The 22056-nt window shown below is 42.0% G+C and overlaps 1 protein-coding gene across 1 annotated transcript in view; it reads right to left on the minus strand.

Moving 5' to 3' along the window:
- syt6a (synaptotagmin VIa) overlaps positions 1-8136 on the minus strand; it is a 46844-nt gene extending 38708 nt beyond the window's left edge. The window contains exons 1-2 of the mRNA XM_030119562.1: positions 8070-8136; positions 5899-5985 (exon numbers count right to left, since the gene is read on the minus strand). Coding sequence (XP_029975422.1) covers positions 5899-5985; positions 8070-8136 — 154 coding nt within the window. The remainder of the gene's footprint in view (positions 1-5898; positions 5986-8069) is intronic.
- Between the last annotated feature and the right edge of the window lie 13920 nt (positions 8137-22056).

Raw genomic sequence — 22056 nt, forward strand, 5'->3', positions numbered from 1 at the left:
CGAAGAATTCACATATAAAATATTAGGAGCACTTTCAGTTGCTCGTACATTGTCAAGACAGACAAGGAAATCTGCAAAACACTTGATAAACAGTCACTTTTACACTTTCGAATGCATATTGTAGAGCATTTTTGAACGACCAGCTTTTTACAGTGAGTAAAACTGGTGTTTACAACTTGTGGGTCAAGACGTCTCCTGACTGACATTCAAGGAATCTTTAGAACAAACATTTTAAAATAAAAATAAAAAAAACCTTAACGTTTCACATTTGACAGTTTTTGAGTAAACAGTTTGTTTCTTTGATTTAAATTATGATTTTTTTTTTTTTTTAATTGAGGCTTTGTGAGGAATTTAGGTCTCTATACTTTTTCCCATTTTAAATAGCAAAACTACAAGCAGAGTGTTGTACAAGGCTAGAATTTTTGAGAAAGTCAATGTTTTGGTAGAGATTGGGTACACCGCGTGTCTCCCAATCATTCCCTTCCCCGGTTGCCCAGGCGTTGCCAAAATATGCAACACAATAGAGCCCAGGAGGGTAAAAAGGCCTTCTGACAAAAAGCCAAATACCAACAACAGTCTGTTTTCCTACCTTTCAACCTTCAGCTGCTGGGAGGCAAATCTCGTGTTTGTCTGGGTCTGCACTCCAGACCGGTCTGCTTTGGGTGACTCTACCAGGGGCGTTTTGATCCCAGTGGGATTGCTGTGGAACTCACTGGAAGACATTAAACCGTCTGTCACGACTCCCACATTGTAACAGCTAATCAGTCTTACACTTCCTAAATCATACAGTCTCTGGGCACTGTTAACATGTGATTATCTCTCTGTATTTGCCCGGTAATGGACTTAAGATTCACCCTTAATTAGGTTTGTCACTTTTCCCAAGGGAAGAATAAATCCTAGCTTTCGATTGGCCCTATTTGGAATGATTCCAGAAGATGGACGGATGATCCAATTTGACGAATAATTGCCATCATCAAAGTTTGAAGGTGTGGATCTTAAAAATGAGCATATCAGTGGCTAAAAGTTACCATTCAGTCTGGATTATTGGATAATGAATAAATAAACAGATCTAAAACTGAGGGATGTTGCATTGCTTTAAGGGACAAGGCCTCTAACCATATACGTATATACTCTGTGACTTTTATTAACTTTCTGAGGGTTTTTCTCTGTATTTCTTTGCTTTTCCTTTTCTCTATGAGTTAAAGCCTGGTTTGCTCCTCACTGGGGGGCTGTGCTGCTGCTGCACTGCAAAAACAACTCAGCATAAATCTAATTTATTCTCACCTTATTATCAACTGATCACCAGATGCCTAAAGAACGTAACTTTTTTTGTTTTTCAAGGCGTCACCTGCTGTTGCGTACAGCCTTGTGTTCAGACTGAGACTGTAGATGGCGATGCCAGCACTGATGCCAGCAATCAGTTAGGGGGCATTTTACCACGTCTGTAAAGGCTGAATCTGGTCAGTCCCACATCGGCTCCTGAGCAGCAGCATATCGCCTCACATGAGGGAGAAAACTCGAAGTTTGGGAGAGTATTTTAGGACTGACCCCCACAGTCTGTCAAAGTAATGTTACACAGATTTAATAAAGTCTGACTCGCTCTTTCTCACTGACAAAGAGCAGTGCGCGACCCCTTCAAGCTGCTGCTAATTAAAGTTAATTCCATGGAAATCATGATTAAAAAAAAAAATTAGACTTGTCTGACTGAGCGGTGCAGTGCGTCTTCTCTGGCAAGTTGTGTTCATTTCAAGGGTCACAAACTCTACTTAAACTTTCCTTCAAATCATTTCTTTTCTGTTCCCTGTTTCTTTTTTTTTTTAACAATGTTAAAATTAAGCAAATTAGTTTGATGGCTTTGAATGAAGACCTAGTAGTTTGGGATAAGTGAAGGGAGTCAGATTGAGGTCCTGCTTGTAGGAGAATGATCAGCTGGAGACAGCAACGTTTTTGTGTTTTGGTGTCAGAAAAATTGAAAATACAAACATAGAAAAGAAGTTTTCATGCAAGGGCTCTAGTTGGTACTGTATTTCTGTAATACAGCAGCAAAGACATACACACAAACAACAGTGTAACGTACGTGTGCAAGCTCCTTGTCTTTCTGAGTACCTCAGTGTCTGGTGTTTGTCTCCACTGATCCAGATGATGGTCGAGTGAATATTCATAAGTAAATGTACATTACACTGATGGAGGGGTGCTGCTAAATCCAAAAGAGTGAGCAGAAGCTTTACGGTTGTTGATCTACTCATGGAGTATTAACAGTGATGGACACAGTGCTTTAGGAACACGTTGCACTGTCTTCAGTGGATCACAACGTCGTACAAACAACGAAAATAAAACAAACGTTGACAGTTTCCACTTGAATGGATTTTTAGCCTATCTGGACTGAAGTATGTCATTTTTAGGAACTTTTTAGTTTTACTGCCTGCATTTCAAAATAAATATTTGTATTTATGATTTTGATTTTTGAATCAGTCCAGTAATTTCTTGCCTACCTTGACATGTTTCAGCTGCCGATAATCAAAGCCATTAATACACAAGAAAGGCCTAATGAATCTGATCAGACTATAAATATTTGTACTTTGTACTCTTTTCCAATTATTTTCTTGAAGCCGTCTCTTTTAACTTCTAAAGAGGTTGATTAATGGAAAAGATGGAGAATCCATCCATCCATCCATACATCCATCTGCTTTAAGACTTCATCCCGCTGCGACTCATCTGAATTAACTGGACTGCAAACAGGATATATATACCTGGAACAGCCACGAGTTCACCGCACACACACACACACACACACACACACACACTCTCTCTCTCTCTCTCTCTCTCTCTCTCTCTCTCTCTCTCTCGCTCACATTCACACCTGGGTGAATTTCAGGTCACCACATAACCTCATATGCATGTTTATTTGTTTGTGTTATTCAACAGAGAGAACATGCAAACTCCAGTTCATTGTGAGGTAAGAGTGCTAACCACTATCCCGCAGTACACAGCAGGAACACGGGTGAAATCAATGTTTTAGAAAAAAAGATATTGATATTAACTGAATCTGAAAATCTCAAGACATCTAAAACTACTTTACGGTGGGTTTCACTTCAGAAATATTGATTTTATTAAAAATAAAAAGATTCATACTGTTTTTATGGCTTATTATTGGCTCGCCTGTGATATGTGTGTTTTGTGTGTGTGTGTGCTTACATGTTTGCGCACAAAGTCTCACACAAAAAAGGTTCAAGATGCCTTCAGGGGGGTTTTTGTGTGTGATTAAAGTTAAAAATTCAGTATGATTTGTAACTATTCACTATTTCAGATCTTGTGACTGTTTTACTTTCACTTAAGAAGTACTCAATATTTTCCTTTTACAAGTACGCACTAAGAATCAATGTACTTTTACTGCCTCTGCAGACTTGTGCTAATTGTACGGATTTTATCTTTTTGTCCAAAACTTTTTCCAGCTTCGCTGTTTTATTCACCCGTTTGGTGACATTTTTCATGTTCTCTCATTGTCTTCTACCACTACTAATTCATTATAACTCAATTTTATCTCTCACTTCACTTTCTAATTCACTTTTGTTCATTATTAAATTACCTTGTCCGTTGTTGTTTTGCTGTCCTCCCTCGGTATAATCTACAAAGCTCTTCGAAAGCAGCATGAAAGGTGATAAACAAAATGGATTAAAAAAAAAACCAAAACATGTTGAACAATATTGCCTTATAAATACTGCGTTCAGTCTGATAGCGAGTGAATTGCATATCAATAAATTCCATTTCTCATTCGGTCTTTTTGTTTTACGGGAGCTGATTGTGAGGCTATCTCCAACAAACTGTGGAATAAGGAAAGTCAATAAAAGAACTGATGGCTCCGAAGATTAACAAATGAAGGTAATTTACCGAACAGGGTCCAGCGATCAGAAGCCATTCTACTTGCCACATCGCCGATTTCTGTTTCAGCTTTTTCTTGGAGGTGTGTCATTTGGCCGCGTCCTCAGCGTTCAGGGATTCTGCCTTCGGCCCCTCAGGTGGCTCATTTCACATCGCTACCTCGCTCCCATTAAATCACGGTGATAATCGTCAGCATCGCCTTTTCCTTTGTTTACAAGAGCAATATTGTTTCCCCTCATGGGCGGCCGAGGGGGTATTGATCCAGGCCGCGGGCCGTCAAAATTCAGGCCAATTTTACGCCGGATTGAAACAAATTGTTCCTGGAAGAGGCGTCATCCCACCCATCCCGCAGCCGTGCGCCTCCAGCTGCGTGCCTTATTGGGTTTGTCCCAGCAGCGTGCGCTGTTGTTCGGACGCTAAGCTCCTGCGTGGGGGACAGTTTTTGAAAATCCAGCCTGTGGTGAGTGGCATATTAACAGGAAGTCATAAAACATGTCGGGGGAGAGCAGGAATGAGACAAAACGCCAGAATCCCTCTCGCAAAGAGAAGCAAGCCACCCCTGCGGCTACTCTGATCACACACGATCATGTCAGCGCTGCTCACTATACACACACACACACACACACACACACACACACACACACACACACACACACACACACACACACGCATGCACTCAGTCACATGCTCTTTGTAACCATGCATGTCTGCACACACACACACACACATACACACAAACACACACACACACAGGCTGCCAGGAAGGCCACCAGGGTCCAGTCATGGCAGGAGCCACAGAAAACTGATAAGGCTGGCTGGATTGGTTTTATTCAGCTTCTCCCCGAAGCTGCTGCTGCTGCTGCTGCTGCTGCTGCTGCTGCTGCTACTTGGGGGCAGGAAAGAAAAAAACCCATAACTGGGCTGCAGGAACAGGTGACAGGACGCGGGGGACCTCAGTGAACCGCAGAGACGAACATAAATAGGATTAATGTCCGGCTCCACAGAACAAGTTGTGCATCTCTGCGGCGCAAGTCGATACATTCAAAGCAGGAATCTTAGCTTTTCATCTCATCGGAAGTACTTTAAATCCAAAGTGACAACATGGCAGACAGTGATCAGAATAACACAGTTTGCCCTTACTCGGGCTGACAGGAGGCGCAGGCTATCCTGCTGTATCTCTCCCCTATTAGCCCCACAGCTCTGGTGCTTCATCAAAGTGTCATGATGATCAAACCCGGCATGAACGGGAAGGGAGAAGAAGAGGGGGAAGGAAGGAAAAGTGACATGAGCGTGTGCAAACAGAGGCACACAAACAGACGGCATGCAGCGACGCACGCATGCGGCGGAAAGTAGTGACCTGACTTCACATTTTACGCTATGCAGCTCGGGTAAGTGAGTGTCTTCACCTCTGCCTTACAGGTGGAGCCGCCTACGTGAAGCATTAGTTGCTCAATTATTGATAAAAGCTGTGGAAGGCACAAGTCAATATCTCAATGATTTCACCGGGTTCAGGCAGCGGTGTAATGTGCAGAGGTGTGTAAGATAGAAGCGGAAAGTGCAGCTGCAGACATCCACTCTAATCAAATATTAAAACTGTGCTTCATAAATGATACAGAGGAGTATGATATAGTCAGATAGACTGCCAAAAAGGGGAGAAGTAGTTTTATGTCAGCATGCATTATTCAGAAGTAAACATGCACGCAGCGTCTGAAAGGTTAAAACAGGATTAAAGACTGATTAACAAATTTAAAAGAAAGAAAGAAGAAAAAAAAAAAAGCAAATGCTGCTGCTTTGGCTTCTCTTGCATCTGAGCGCAAAGCTCGGCGAGTCTCACCCTCTCCATCCCTCCCCTCACCCCAACGCACTGACAACCTGCAACCTGTTTCACAGCACCTCGGCAACACTCAACGCCAGCCGGAGAAATCAATCGTCAAAAAGCGAACAAGGAGGAGAAAAAGGCGCTCAAAGCGTCAGATTTGAAACCACTGATTGAATCTGCTGTGACAGCGAGGTACTCACCAGTGACAGCGTCTCTCACTTTTCCCTCTTTTGATCCTCCACTCTCTCTCTCCCCCTCTCTCTGGCTTACTTCTCGCTCTTCTCCCTCTGTGTCTCTTCCTTCTCTCTGCTTCACTCCTTTTGCTCCCCCCCTCCTCCTCTCTCTTTCTCAGTCTCTCCTCCTGATCCTCTCCCTCGCTTGCTCCTGAACAGAATGAGCCTCCACTGCACTCAGGAACCCTGTTTCTATGGCAGTGTGAGCAAGCAAGCAAGTCAGCAGGATACTGTAGTGCAAATGTCTAGGGGCAGATCCTTCACTCAGCCCAGTCAAACAAGCTCAATAGCCTCGCACTTCAGTCCCGCTGTGCCGAAACGCCCGTGAGCCACTTTAACTTCTGTTTTGGAAAAGCAACAAGGTGAAGGAACACAGCGAGGAAACGTGCTCCGTTGAAGCAGAGGCAATGCAGCAAAAGCAGAAAGTAGACGTGCACAAGTTTAGTCACATGCATATTGATAAGGGGATCCTCATAAATATCAAAGCTTTTCTTTGAATAGATGTCCAGATAACACATTCGGAGAGTTGTTTTATTCCTACATGGAATGAGATTAGGCAAATGCGTCATGAAGGATCAAAAGGGAGTCTTTCTCTCGCTCTTTTTTTTTTTTTTTTTATGAGAAACACATGCAAGCTATTGCTTTGTTCAGTGTCAAGAGAGCCTGCGGTAAGCTGCTGTGATGAGCACATGTACATCCACACTCTGCTTCAAGAGGCACACACCACTGATTTAATAAGCATGGGAGAAATTGCGCCCCAGTCTGCAGTTCTGACCACGGTCATGCGACATATTGCAGCACAATCAGTACAATCTTCAACACACAGAGAGAGAGAGAGATAGAGAGAGGGAGAGAGAGAGAGGGAGGAGGGTAGGGAGGGGAAAAGTGCAACCTCCAGTCTTCCCTCTATCTAGATTAGCATCAGTATCTCACCAGCCTGTGGTCCGAGAGCGGCTCCGACTGCAGGAGCGCCTCGAAATCAATTGGCTTCGCAACACTGGCACAATAAATGGAAATTAATTGCCTTTGAGGTGCACCACACATGCATGAAACGCTGCGGCTTGCAGGCTTTCAAAACTGCGATCTTATACGTTGTGTTCGGAGTAATACGAACACCACAGCGCTATCAAGGGACAGGGCTTCTTTTCCAACTGTTACTGTAGCTAATGCATTATGCATAAGCCTGAGATACTCCTGCAGAATGTCTTAAAACTCCAGCGCGCTTGTGCAACGCGCCGTCCTTGATTCATATTTTATCTTGTGAAAAATCAACGCGGCAGGTTTCCAGACCGTCCGTCCACGAAGACCAACCGTATCAGCAGTCCACAAGACTGATTTACATTTTCCAAATGTAAAGCGTGCGGCTGTAAACATGGCGAGGAAGTCGGGTGATGCCGATGTGGAGATAAGTCTAAAGGACTGGGTGAATAAGTTGGATGAATACATGTCGGAGTTACTGTTTGACTCCACTTTTCAACCATGGGTGGTCAAAAAAAAAGGAAAAAAAAAAGCCCAGATGTGGAGGTTAGGGTCACAAACAAAACTAAACTAAACTAAACTGCCTCCTTTGGCGTGTGTGAACGGCATTCTTCGCTTAAGCAGTGAAAATAGAGCTAACTAAGTGAAATCCATTCACCATTTACTCTAAAAATGTTTGCTCTCATCCACACGTGATACGTTCAATGATCAGGTCGTAACAACCTCTACGTAAGCGGTGATTTATGAGGTGTTCAACATTCAAAATGTGTTATCCTTGCAAATTTCACTCCTGTGGAAGAATTTAAGGAAATATATTCAACATGATGAGTCCATCCTTCACATTTTGAAGGAACATTTTGTGTCTTATAACAACATTTAATTTGGAAATCAGTGAAATATTACACAAAATGCATTAATTCGAAGGACAGTCCAGAGGACGAATCTTGAAATAGAGAGGATTATCTACTCTGTACTCCAAATCGTCCAGAGATGGTTCTTCAATAAGTAATGGACCAAACAAAGGTTACTCTGGCCTGCTTCCATCAGAAGGAAGGACTGTGAATAACCCGACCAGGAGCTGCAGATGGACTGCAGGCAGGCACCGAAAGTGTTCTCAGCGCTCAATGGAACAGGTCACTTCATCCTTGAAAAGGCTTGACCTGTTTCATTGAGCATGGTGAGGAGCTGCGATGCCTGCAGGTGCACTTTCAGCCAGCCCATCTGCATCTTCCAGCTGAGTTACGTCAGTCCACTGCTCTAAACGCAGCAGCCAGTTGTGATGAGATTGTGTCTTGCTCCTTTCTTATTGAGGCAACATCTTCAGAGGGTTTGGAGACTTCCGATTGCAATAACTGAATGAAGATTATTTTGAGTCAAGTCTTTCTGCAGAGCTCGCAGGTTCTTCCTGTTCATGTTTCGTCTGGTTATTCTAGTTTCCTCTCAGTGGTTGTGAGCGTGACCCTGTGTTTGCCCTGTGACGAGCCGGCTTGTATCATCTCCAACACCCTGCAAATCTGAAAAAGCAAGTATAGAAGATGGATGGATGGAAATCTTTCCGATTAAAATCTATGTAAATGGACTTTTGCTAAATGCATTTCACTGGCAGAATAGTCTGTAGACCATCTGTCACATCAATCAAACTTTATTTGCGTTGCACTTTTCATGCAGAATATAATGCAACATGCTTTTCACAAAATAATAACAATAATGAATATATTTTTTAATCCAGTATGAAACTCCTTAAAAATACATAGACCTAAAGAGCATACATGTACAGACAAGTATTCACATGAACCTTCTCTCATACAAACACATGCTGAGGAAAACCCGTTCACACTCAGACTCACAAACCAAATGCGATGACCGCCATGCAAGGTCCCAGTAAAAACACCTGGGTGAGATATGCCAAGATCCCTCAAGTGTCCATCAAGTTTTTGACCTGTTTGTCATTTACTGTTGTTTTTTTTTTTTGTTTTTTTTGTCTTACATGTGTCTTACTGTGTCTCCGTCCACTCATTGTTTCCAATGTGCTTGATTGACAATGATTGTTTGATGATTCTGTCCACTTCTGTCCTCTCTTCCTTCTGAACTCTATTACTAATTCCGCAATGAGTCCCACTACCACACATGACAAGATACTGGATTAAAGTCATAGCCTTGTTATTGGAAATCAACCAACTCCCCCAACTGAGCCACAGCAGTCATACACAGCCAAGCACACACACACGTACAGTGGAGAACAGAAAGGACCTGCAGCAGGTGGCGAGGGGGGCAGAGCACATAATTAAAGGATGCCATCCTCCCCTTAGAGACATTTACACTGACCAATGATGATGTCCTCAACACCCCCTCCACAAACACTCACATAAACACACACACTCTACTTTTCTCTGTTCTGATTGATACCATTAACTCATTATATTTTCTAATTTTTTTTTCACTGCCAGCAAGAGTTGCTAAATGTTTTCCCATTTTTCTCAAAACACTCATGACAGCATTTTATATTATTCCGTTCCTGCTCTTCCTGTATAAGCTCGTACGCTTTGTGCTCTTATCGCCTTGTTGGTATGCACGGCAAACACATCTTAACTGCTGTTTCGCCTCCTTTCAACATTTTATGACAGATTGTAAGTTCTCTGCCGGTGAAAACACAAATACATTCATCCCATGAGAGCATTTCGCCCCACACGCACAGGATTGCTGTGCAACCACTGAAAGCGGTTTTTCATCTGAAAGTGTCAGTAACGCCGTCTCTTCACATCTCTTGGTTTGATGTGAAAAATGCATTGCAAAGCAGACTGCACAACAATGCAACCCTCTCTTTTTTACTTTTGCTTTGGTCAAGACCAGTGAGCAGCACCACAAGTGTGAGCAAAGTACTTGTTAATGGTCCTTCGTCTGAAGCCAGCCAGCTCATTCTCATTCTGTGATGGGTTTGAAGAATGAGTGATGTGTATTAGGACTTGTACATCTTCGGTGCTTACGCCAAGGTTTTTAATCCACGCACTGCACCTGTGTGAATAAGTAGCGTTGAGAACATGGCATGCCTCGCATCAGCTTTAGTAAAACCTGCACCATGTGCACAATTCAGTCAAACACTGGTTCATCTTGGATATTTCATCACAACACAGCTCATCCTGAAAGAGGATTACTGTCATGTTGACTTACAGCTCTGTCATTGCATTTATTATGAAAATGTAAATCAAATGAAGTACAATCAAGCTGAACAACCAAAAACATTTACTATCAAGGAAAGCAATGCATTCCTAATCTTATGAGCCTCGATCCAGTTGAATCATTGGCCGCGTCGTAATATAGATGCCGCAAACAGCACACACAACAACATTCCCTGGACATTAACAGTGCATGACAGATTGGTTTATAAGAAGCAAACAGCATGACAATCGGTTGACGGCAGCTGGACGGGACCTTGATGGGGCATTGACACGGGGAAGCGAAGGGTTAGTGATGCCTCAGCTGAAGGTAAACTGCTGATGAGCGTTAGCCAAACAAATGCCAGCATGTGAGCGCATGAAGCGTGAGTGTCAGGTGAAAGAGAAGTGCTGTCTCGAACGCGATTTATCTCCTGCCAAGGGATCACGTGTTCTCCATTCAGCGTGATGTAATTAACTCTGGGACAACTTTGCGGGCACAAGCAGCGTGATTTTGATTAAATTTCGACTCACATTTTTACTCTGTTGTGGATATAAAATTACAGCTTAGCGCCTCTCGGGAACTCCGATAATTAAAAGTGGAGTATAACTTTGACAGGCCAATACTGTAAGTCCAGCTGGTGCACAAAAATTCCCACCCACATGTACTTATGCTCCCAGATCTCATTCATCTGAATGATTACAGTGGTTTAATTACATTCACTTAAGCCCAGGTTTGTATAAGTAATTTTTTTTCCTTTTCTTTTCTTTGTTTGGTGGGAGCAAGAACAATGTGTGGAATTAAATAGTCTTGCTCCTGGTCGTATATTCTGGTTCCTGTCTTTTCCTAAGTTTTAATGAGTTGTTTTGACAGTTTGTTACCTACATAGTTTCCCTGTTATAGTTAAATGTACCTTCATCCAAACATGGCTGCCACCTGAAGTTATTGAGCTCATAGCATAACAGCAGCGAACGAGCGTTCATTTAGTCAACGTCATCTGAGAGGAAATGTGCAGAGAAATAATTGTTCCAAACAAGCCAGGTTCCTTGGCTGCACTGTTGCAGCTCGATCAGAGGTGGCGATTCAAAGCGGAATTACTTCTGTGATTTTCAGATTCTTAATTGCACAAATTTCCTGAACCCTCAGGAAAATGAGCCGTTTATACCACTTTCACTCTGAAACTGACACGCTAAGCTGATTTTTGAAGCGGGACAGAATCTTTGAGGCATTGGCTTTTGTCAGATTTCATATTAAACGCCAAAGATTTGCATACGTTTCTGGGTCAGTGTGGAGTTATAGAGTTAATGATAAAAGTGGATCCTCTCCAGCCGACTCAGTTAGTTTTGGAACTTGATGATTTAAGTTTTAGCCTCCTGGTTCAAAAAAAAAAAAAAAAAAAAAAAAAAGCATGTTTTGTTGTTTCTCCTTTGTATTGTGAAGCTGCAGCTGGATCATTGTTTACAGTCACCATGGTGAGGAGTGTTGATCTCATCTGTCAAGAGGTTAATGGAAAAGGTTCAGTGTCCCCGTCCCTCTGCTCTGCAGCAACACAACAGACACACTCCTCTCAGTAAATCCACTCAATTTTATTGTTTCCAAGTGTGTGTGTGTGTGTGTGTGTGTGTGTGTGTGTGTGTGTGTGTGCGTTTGTAGGAGTGAGTGAGTGAGTGAGTTAGTGTCCCATTTCTATAAACACTGAATAAAGTGATCAGATTGATGTGTGGGTTTATATTCTCCAAAATATAATCTGATTCAGTCAGTCGATCTATCCCATAATGATATTTCTTCGAACATCTGTGAAATGAACTCAAGATCCTTCATCGAGCTTTACCCAGAATCCCACATGTATTGAGAATTTTAGTACTGCATTGCCAAAGAAACACTCACATTCTTCAAAGTCTGATCAGGAAGAGACGAGCACAAGCTTGATGTAATCATGTTGTTTCCTGCATCAACAGCTCCTGCACTGCCACAAGTTTAGGAGTCAGTGCAACGATGAGGCCCATCTCTGCAGTGAACAGTTCTCCCACATTCCCCTCATGCTGCTGTGGTTGTTGAGCAATTGAGATTAAAGGTGCTGTAGGCAGGATTTCGCATCTCCGCCATCTTGCTTAGGTTTACCCAAGCAAGATGGAGATTTGACCCATCTAAGATGGCCATTTGAAACCCAGCACAGCCAATCCTGTCCTGTTTTCTCTGACATCACGCCCTTATGCAAGTTAAGCCCCTCCCACAAGAACATGCGACGAACGCGACTCGACCAATCACGGTTAGAGCCTCATGGGCTCTTCTGATTGGTCAAAGATACCTGGAGCTGTGGAGATTCCTTTTCAGCTCAGAACAGAGACAGATGGAAACGCTGCGCCCTCACAGTAGTGCAATTATGCTACACTCCTAAAGGATTATCAATGGATACTCTAACATTTAATCCAAAGAAAACACAGAAAAATAAGCATTGACTAGTAAAATCCTGCCTACAGCACCTTTAACAGAACATTACCTGTTTTTATTATTTTATAGCTTGTTTGTTTTTTTGTTCCAATGTCAAGTATGTGCTTGTATGGACATTTGTAAAGTTTCTCTTCAAGCAAAGCTGCTGTTTCTGTTGTTTTCCACGTTCTGTTGTCTTCCTTGCTTTACTAGCTGGTTGTACATGAGCTATGCTACACTACACTGCCCCCACTGGTTATAAGCGGTATTGCTATGTAACACATCCTCAAACTCACTGGAAATGTTCTCAATTAGCAGAGGTGTGCTAGATTTTAACGTGCGCTACATTCAACTGGATCAGCATTTAATCAAATTCCTTATGGTCCTTGTAACAGAAACTCAGTCATTTACTCACTGACTGATTTATATACAATCAGAAAAACATGAATAACTTCTGAATGTCAGGACTTATAAAAACCTTTCTCGTTTCAGCTGAATGTTGGTTCGGATCATCTCCTGAAGAACATTTCTGACTCTTTGGCTGCAAAATGTTTCACTGCATTATGAGAACAGTGAGAATGAGATTCAAACAGTTCGAGCCAAGCACTCGGGCTGTGCTCACACCGCTGTGGTTCTCCGATCTGGACGGAAGCAGAACAAGTTACAGTCTAGTCTAGTTAACTTTCTAAACACAGCTACATTTTAATTATCGGCCAGTCCAATTGTTTTTTTTTTTGTTGGTTTTTTTTTTCTAAATCTATATGTAAAAGAAGGAGCTTCCTGACTTATAACACAGTTGTGTGCTGTGATGAATGTATTCATAGGAAGGTGGTATTTTAATCAGCCGTGGTTTCATAATTGCTCATGTATATATGCATGGTGTCAACAGTAGCCACAATTTTCTAATTCTATATCAAAGAAGGTATGCTGCTAGGAGACAAGGGCTCAGATGCTTCTCACATACATTACGTCGGATTGTTCAACACATCTTTGTTACTTGGCGTGTGCTTTAATCAAACTGCGCCAAAGCTGATTAAAACAGGAGCTGACACCCGCTCCGACGTCTCGGAGATCAGACGGCGCTGCTTAACCTTGACTTGAAGGACATCAACAAAACATTTGCACCATGGCGTGATTTAGTTAAACCAGGGAAACCTTTTTTTGTCTGACTTTTGAGCGAATACTTTAGTGTGATTAGGTTAAAAGCACATCTGTTTGTCTTCCCGAAGTGCTCAAACACTGCTCAAAAAGCAGAAGACAGTCTCAACAGGCTGCATAATGCTGCTAATGCACCAATTCTTTTGTTTTAATGTGCGCTTTGCTTGGTTTGTTTTCGAATGTTTTCACTCCTGGGTCTTTGTTTCTTTTTTAGTTCATGTTCATGGGTGGGAATCGACAACTGGTGCAGAAATACAATCAGCTCCCATTGTTGTGATCCACTATAATCGTATATCTCTGACATTTATTGATTGCTGTAACCATTTTTTCTTCCTCATCCAGACATTTTTCAGTGTTGCACATCATTGCGTCACAAATTCTGAAGCAACAGGAGGCATCATGAAGCTGAAGAAATAATAAAGGCTGTGGTTGCATATTGCAAGGAAAGCTGACTGTGTCTATAAGGGAGGTATTGGTAACTTAAGCCATATGTAAACACTTGAGCTCTCAACACACCATATTTACTCAGAAATAAATGAATGTGTTTGAGCTTTAGCTACTTGATCTCCAAAGATGAATGTACTTTTCAAAATCACTTCATGCCAAATTCATTTCAAATGCAGGTTATTTTGGACCAAAGGAAACACAAACTGCTAGTTCAGGAGTGATGAGCGCCCAGACAGCGGCGCGCTGAGGAGAGTGAGCGAGAGCTGTGAGACGGTTTGTGGTGAGGTGTTTACACCCTTTCGCCCCAGCGGAGAATAAAGGTTTTCAGTCTGTAAAGAAATGCTGTCACAGCAGTTTGTATTTCATGTCAGTTCATATTTTGTTGTTGCTGGCTGACAAAACAGCTTCTCTTGCTGCTGGACTGATGTTTCTCTAGAGTTCTTTTTGAAACGTCTCTAATCAGGTCTAATTATCCAAACACAAAATGGATGTATTGAAGGATTTTAATGGGTAAAGTTTAGGTCAGTTGGTCTTTTATTGGCTGGTCATTTGCATTGCAACACCATTTCCTATTTACTCCCCTGCACAACAAGAGGGTGACACATTGATCAGTGACACATTGATCGGGTATTGAAAATCCAATCGATGAAGGATCGGATTGAAAGTCGGACTTTATGTGTTTGTTGACGTAGGTTCATGTTATCTAGTCTGTCCTGTGTTTCTTTTTTTTGTCTTGTATTCTGAACTTTCTCATCCTGTATCCTCCCGAGCTGTGTCCCATTCACCCTCTCTGTCTGTGTGTGTATGTGTGTGTGTATCAGACTCTGTTCTGTCTTTTTTATCTGGTTCAGCATATCTTCACTTTTTTATTTATCTTCATCACTTTACTATTTTTCTGCTGGTTGATTTTCTTTGCTTGTGGTATTCGTTTTCGAAGGGGTGACTATTCACATTCTGGGTCCTTTGTCCGCGCGTACGTGGTTTCCCATGAGTGCAGACGACAACGCGAGCACATTGTCAGTCACCAATTAACCTGACAAGCATTTCTTGTTCTCTTTTCCTGCTTGTCAGAACATAGGAACAAAGAGAGACCCTGTCAGCCTGCAGATTTAAACCATAAACTCTCAATGCCTGAAATGAATTATTAGGCTCCTGCATGAAGTGTGCTGAAAGTGCACACACACACACACACACACACACACAAATAGATTATGCACACACATGTAGTTTGACAGGTTGTTGGAGGAAGTTAACAAAGGTATCAGTGTTACAGAAAAAAAAATTTGAGGAAATGATCAATCACTAAATCCAGATTTTCGACACAATAACAGAAAATATCTCATAGAAAAGTCTGCGGACAAGTTGTTGTGATCCACAATCATTTTCAGAAGTTAGAACTCACATCGCTCATTGCACATTCATCAGTTAGCATAAACTAATCCCAGGATCCGGCTTAATCTGGGAGACACGCTGGATATTCCATATTCATGAAGTCACATGTGCCACAGTGTTGTGTAGTGAGTCTGTCCGACCTGATCTTCACTGTGTGGATGCAATATCATGATTGGCCCCAGTTTTAAAGGAGCAAACCCTCCGTGATCCGATCTCTGTCTGTCGAGAGACACTCTGAACATCACATTGGCATTATGAATTAAACCAATAAAACTGAATCAAATGTTCTCACTTGAGAAGTATTTCATCTATTTCCTGCACCACTTGTCAAGCCAAAACATGCTTATGCCCAAAATAAATGTTTTCCAAAAGGAGATGATGCATTAATTAGATATTTCATTTTGAAAAAGATTCACCGTACTCCACACTACTTGTGTTTTGGTGTCGCTCAAAGGTAATAGTGTGTTTTGTTTACCAGTAACGGTGTTAAAAAGGCTCCATCTGTTTGCTGTTTTTGGAGGAATACTTGGCTTTCAGATGTGTAACCTGCACTCCTCAGGAGCCCGGATCCAATCACACCTGCCGCTGAGTTTATCTGGATGCTTAGTATCTGCCTCCTGGAAATACGCATCAGTCTGTGTGCCTTTGTGTGTTAGTCAGAGCGCATGGTGACGAATGGGACAAACTGGAGATAGACCCCTTCTGCTGTCACGCCTTGCTTTGTTGATGTTTAGGGCGCCATTTGTAAAGGCGAATTCCCACCTCACTGATGGAACACAGCATCACGATGCTAATCCTGACCAACACACCAAAGACTTTTTTCTGAATTCACAGCCAGTGTTGGCTCACATCGTGTGATTTTGGGTTGGTGTTTTGATGAGGTTTAAAACAAAGTGGTGTTTTCAATGCAATCGGCATGGTGCAACATTAATACCTCTGACAGTGTCAGAAATTTAGGGCTGTCATCTAACTGGATCTGCTGCTACAGCATGGAAAAAAATACAGGAAAAGACGTGAGACTCAACACAACACTGGAGCAAACCGAGAATGATCTGCAGATTCTTGTAGAGCTCAAAAAAACAAACTGATGCTATTATGACGTGAGCTCCAACTCTCTCTGCAGAATGATCATTCCAGGGCTGCTATATTTTATTCACTTTGGAGACATCTACATTTTCTACAAGACAAGCTGACATTTTGTTGGAAAGGACACCATCGGAACCATCCAGACCAGAGAGAGAGAGCTGATATTGAGCAGCTTCAAGATAAAGCCATAATGGCCAGGTTGAGATGATTTGGACATGTGCTGAGGAGAGATAGTGGACTTATTGGGCAAAGGATGTTGGAGATGGAGCTGTCATTCGGGAGGAGAACGGGAAGCCCTCAGAGAAGATTGATGGACGTAATGAAAGAGGACAAAGAGATGGATATTCCAACAATAGAGGACTCGGAAGACACGGTGAGTGAGACGGAGGCAGGAGACCCACTCTGACAACATGCTGACAGAAGCAGGTGAAACAAAGAAGAAGAAAACATCCACCCTGTCTGTCTTTGTCTCTTTGAAAGCCACATTAAGGAAATTACCATCGTCTGCCATTCAGCCTTCATTCATTTATGTCTGAACTGTACGTGGGTGATGTTCAAGACACATATTATGAAGCCAAATCTTCCAGGAGGTTTGTTCATACTAATATGGGCACAGATTCGATATCACGTGCACGCATGGAAGCTGATATACTAGCAGAACCCACTGAGGAATGCATCTCACACATTATCCATTTATCCTGTTTACGTTCATGAATATGGAATGTGTAAGATGGGCAATGTGATTTCCAAAGACAGGAAATGTCTTTGTCGTTTATCATTGCATCTGTTTTTTTGACTCCTCTGAAATGGAGGTACAAATTAGTTCAGCCTGTAGCGGAAATGCTGATAAGGTTGGCGAGAGGCGTTTACTTATGTCTGCCTCAACATGACATTTGTTGAGGAATTTATTATGAGATATTTTCTCTGCAATCTTCTCTGAACCTCCCAGCCTAAAGCTTTGACTTTATGATAAATCACCTCCCATTTCACACATTTTTTTCCTTCCTAATTCCAATTCATTTTCGGTAAATTTTCTATGTTTGATAACTTCCTCCAGCCAACGTGCCCATCCACCACATGAGGAGCAGAGGCAAGCAAACGGAGAAACTAAACCATTTCCAGCAGATCATTCTCATGTCAACAGGGCATCATTCATACGAAACCCTTTAAAATTTTCACTCATGGAGTAATTCCTAATTGATCAACCCCGAAATACATGAAAAATGAGATCAAAATCTGTTTGCATGAGCGTGGAATTCAGCACGCTTCATGCAGGGTCCTGGTGAACCAGGCACATAGTGTCATCCCATATCAAACACTGTCGCAGCCAAGTTTTTGAGACGAGTGTGACACAGCGTAGGAGGCAATAAACTTGTAAAATTGCTAGTATCACAAGTTTCTCTGAAGGTGAGGATATGCTTAAAGACAAAATCCTATTTGTTGCGACTTCCTTTTGCCTTTATTACAGTAGCATTGATGGAGGAGTTGGAAGCTATTTTTCTGTTGAATTTCTGGGAACACGCCACAGTTGTGCTGTTGATTTATTCTCTCAGAGTCTTCTGTGTCTTTGTGTAATCCCACAGTAACTCCACGATGTTGAGATCAGGCCTCCACGGAGCCATACCATCTGCTGCAAGACCCTTTTTTTTATAATTGTGGCTGAATATAGCTCTTTATGACTCTTGCTGTATGTCTGACTTCGTTGTCAGGCTGCAGAATGGATGTCTGGTAATTACCTTGCCCCTTCCCGAGTTTTACACATATTGCACAACAATCTAAACAGGTTGTGTCTCACCCTTTCTCACAGCACCGTATGTGAAGGAAAACATACAAACCTCCAGCAGATCCACAGAGTCTATCACCCTCCTGTGGTGCAGCATTAATGAGCAGGGCAGGAGTGCACGAGTCTGGATGTGACACAAGGTTCCTGTTTGGCTCGGCTCTGCAGGGCAGCCAGTGGACAATCTTGGTGACTACATAACTTTTCCAAGATCTGTTTTTTTCTTGATGTGTCAGACTGCAGATGAGGCGATGGTTCCAGAGAAATGAGGGGTCAAATGAACCAAAGCACAACCATTTCCTAATATTGTTGGTTCACAACAGTCACAGAGAGAATACATGGATAAGCAATTGTGTTGCATTGAGAAATATAAAACTTTGAAATCCATTTAACTATTTTTACATGTAATTTGAAATCTGAGAAAGTCGATCTTTATATGCTGATGTGACCAACAAATAGTGATGAATGATATTGCCTTCTATGTTCAGTTAGCTGCATTCTAATTAAAAATGTTTCGCTTGAGTAATCTCATACTCAACAAACATTTGCTGTCAAAAAATGAAAGATAATTAATGATGAAATTAAATAACTGTTAGCGCTCATATTTGCTACAAACACATTTTTTTAATTGTCAGTATTTAATAGATTTTGTCCCGACAAAAGTGAAACTGTTGGTGTTTCTGAAGGCAATGAGATTTTCACCATTTGGTTTAGTTTTATGTTGCTGTTTTTTGTTTTTTTTTTTTTGTTTTTTTTACACACATTCAGTTCAGTGACAAAAATTAAGCTAATATCAGCACAATTCTTTATTCTCATGCATTCAGACACCTGTTTTCAGGTTTCTCAAAATACTGGATGTCTGCAGGCTGACAAGTTTAAAGCCGATCACTGATATTAAAACGTATCACATACAGTATATTTATTCAAACTTTGGAATCCTCTACTTTAGAAGTGAAGATTATTCTGAGGCTATAACCACAGACAGCTGCTATACAGTATATGGTAATTCTGTCTCAATCGTGTAAACAAAGTGGTTTATCTTTACTGAATTTAAATCGGCAAGAAAAAAATAGGCTCCAATAACACCCTGAACATTTCGTTCTGTCTGCATTCCATTGAGAGCCCTATAAAGGGTTGAGCTATATAATAGAAGTCCTGCTGGGGTCTTTAAGGCTCTCGTTTTGGAAAAAAAATTGTCCTTCTGCAGCTCTTCAATATGTTCACGCAATCAATGCAACCATTTGTTTTGGCCTCATGGAGAGAAAGCACATGTGTCGAGCCCATCGAGGCGTAAGAGGAGCCTTGAACTTTCTCAATTTCCTCCCTCCAACATAACCGATTACAAGCTTGAGCCACAGGCAGTAAATTATCCTCTCGGTTAATGATGATGATGTGGAAGATGGCCCAGAGGGCTTTTCAAAGAGCCAGGAGAAATACTACTGGGGCCAAGAGAGGAATTTATTTCTCGTCTTTGTCGGTTTTTTCGCGGAGGAAAAGATCACCGCGGCGCTACGTTTTACGAGCATATGCTACAAAAGAGAGGCCGCCGTGATAAATAACTGAAAGCAGCAGGATGAAAATTGTTGATAAACAGCAACAACCACAAACACCATGGTGGTTTGGGAGCGTTATGTCACCCGAGCGAACCAGGAGAGCTGGTGTCGATGTGGAGGAGCTTTCACCTCAGATGGATGGATGGATGGATGGATGGACAGGGTTGGGGAGTAACGGATTATACAGCACTTTATGGCACAAACCGCCATATTGTAGATCTATAAACAGTAGACACCGTAGATATATAAATGATGGACACCGCATCGACCGCTGTCTTGGACCAGCCTCCCATTCTACTGATATGTTTAACCGTGAATAAACAACCCGCGCTGCCATGGATTTTACCACCTGCTGCTGGAGTCATGGCTGCTCCAGGGAGAGAAACTCATTCTTTGGCTGGAAACGTAGACATTTTGTATTTAAGTCAGATGAGGCCTAGAACTTCTCTGTACAATGTAAATTCTGCCTCCCAGCTGTGAAAATGCTCTCAACATCCAGGAACTCATCAAACCTGAAGACACATCTACAGGTATGAAACACACCTGAACTCACAGTGAAGCTAAAGTGTTATTAGCCTGCTAACCTGTCAGTAACCTGCTGCTGAGAACCACAGCCTCACCAGACTGAACTCAGAAGACTCTGATGGAGGCAATAATATCTTCAGCCTGTATGGAGGATTTATTGGAGACTGCATGTTTCCTTCTGTCACTGAGGAATGAATCAACTCTGAACTCTTGAAAAAATACTTTGCATGGCCGACCTGAACACAAAGCACTGCTCCTCACTACAGCAGTACAGCTACACAGCAGACTGAGTATATAATATAAATGTGTGTTAACACTGTCAATGTGACTCCTGGTGCTGCTGCTGGACTGTAGAGCTACTAGAGGAACACAGTCTGAACGGATGGTTCTGATCCTGAGTCAGAAAGACAGTCAGATTCTCAGTAGGTTTGGAGGTTAAAGGTCATGTTGTTGGTATTAATTGGAGCTGAACACACAGAGTTCAGCAGAGTTCATAACACTCAGAGCATTTAGTGTTTACCGTGTAGAGTCATCAATACACTATGAGGACGACACAGTGTATTTGTCTTTATTTTTTAGGTTTGCTGGTGAAGTAATCTAAAAGTAACTAAAAGTAATCTGGTACGTTGCTTTTTAATTGAAGTAATTAGAGTAAGTTACTGATTACATTTTTTGGCAAGTAACTTGTATTTGTACCGGATTACAATTTAAAAGTAACCCTTCCAACCCTGTGGATGGAGGATGGATGGATGGATGGATTTAGATTTCCCATCTGGAGCAGTAACCTGAGTGTGCAGCTGAGTAGCATAAGTACATTAAAGCCTACAGAGCAACAAGGGTTGATTTGTACCTCAGGAGCACAGAGATACTTCACAGTCGGAGAAATGCAGCCCGATAACAGACCAGGAGTAAAGAAAGTGGGAATACTAGATAAATGTAGAATAAATATTAGCATTTTTTTGACCATCCACATCTCCTGCTCCTGCTCTCCTGGAGCCGAGATATTGTTCTTTTTACTGTGCAGACCTTAAACTGAACTAGATATACAGCATCATGAGCTTCAGATGAAGATGAGAGGGAGATGAAGGAGCACCAGAAAGCAAAAAAAGGCAAAGTTTAAGTGAAAAGCTGTTGCGTTATTGTTCAAACTAATGAATGTTCCTGTAAATAACACTGTGGTCTCCCAAATCCTTTTTCTACAACAGGAGCAGAAGGTACTTAATGTGTGAAACATGAAAATGGTCGCAGAGCTGCTGTCTCTCTATTTTCTGTTCACCAAAGCCACTGCTAGGTTTTTGCATTGTCGTTTGCATAAAGTTACTTTTGGCCTAGTCCACTTCAGCCTGTCACATGTAAAAAAGAAAAACCTTTGTAAATATGACATTGTGCACACATGAGTGAAAGTCACACTTAACAACAGGACAGCATGAGACAGGTTGCTTCTGACAGACGAGCCAGAAGAACACTTAATCCGCTTAATCCTGTGCAGGTTCGTGGGGCGCTGGAGCCGATCCCAGTTTACTATGAGCCAGTGCAGGATACACCCTGGACAAGTCACCAGACAAACACAGACAACCTCACACACTCATATTGACGACGTAGGGTCACCAGTGCATGCATGCT

This window comes from Salarias fasciatus, chromosome 20, assembly GCF_902148845.1.
Source record: "Salarias fasciatus chromosome 20, fSalaFa1.1, whole genome shotgun sequence".
NCBI lineage: Eukaryota > Metazoa > Chordata > Actinopteri > Blenniiformes > Blenniidae > Salarias > Salarias fasciatus.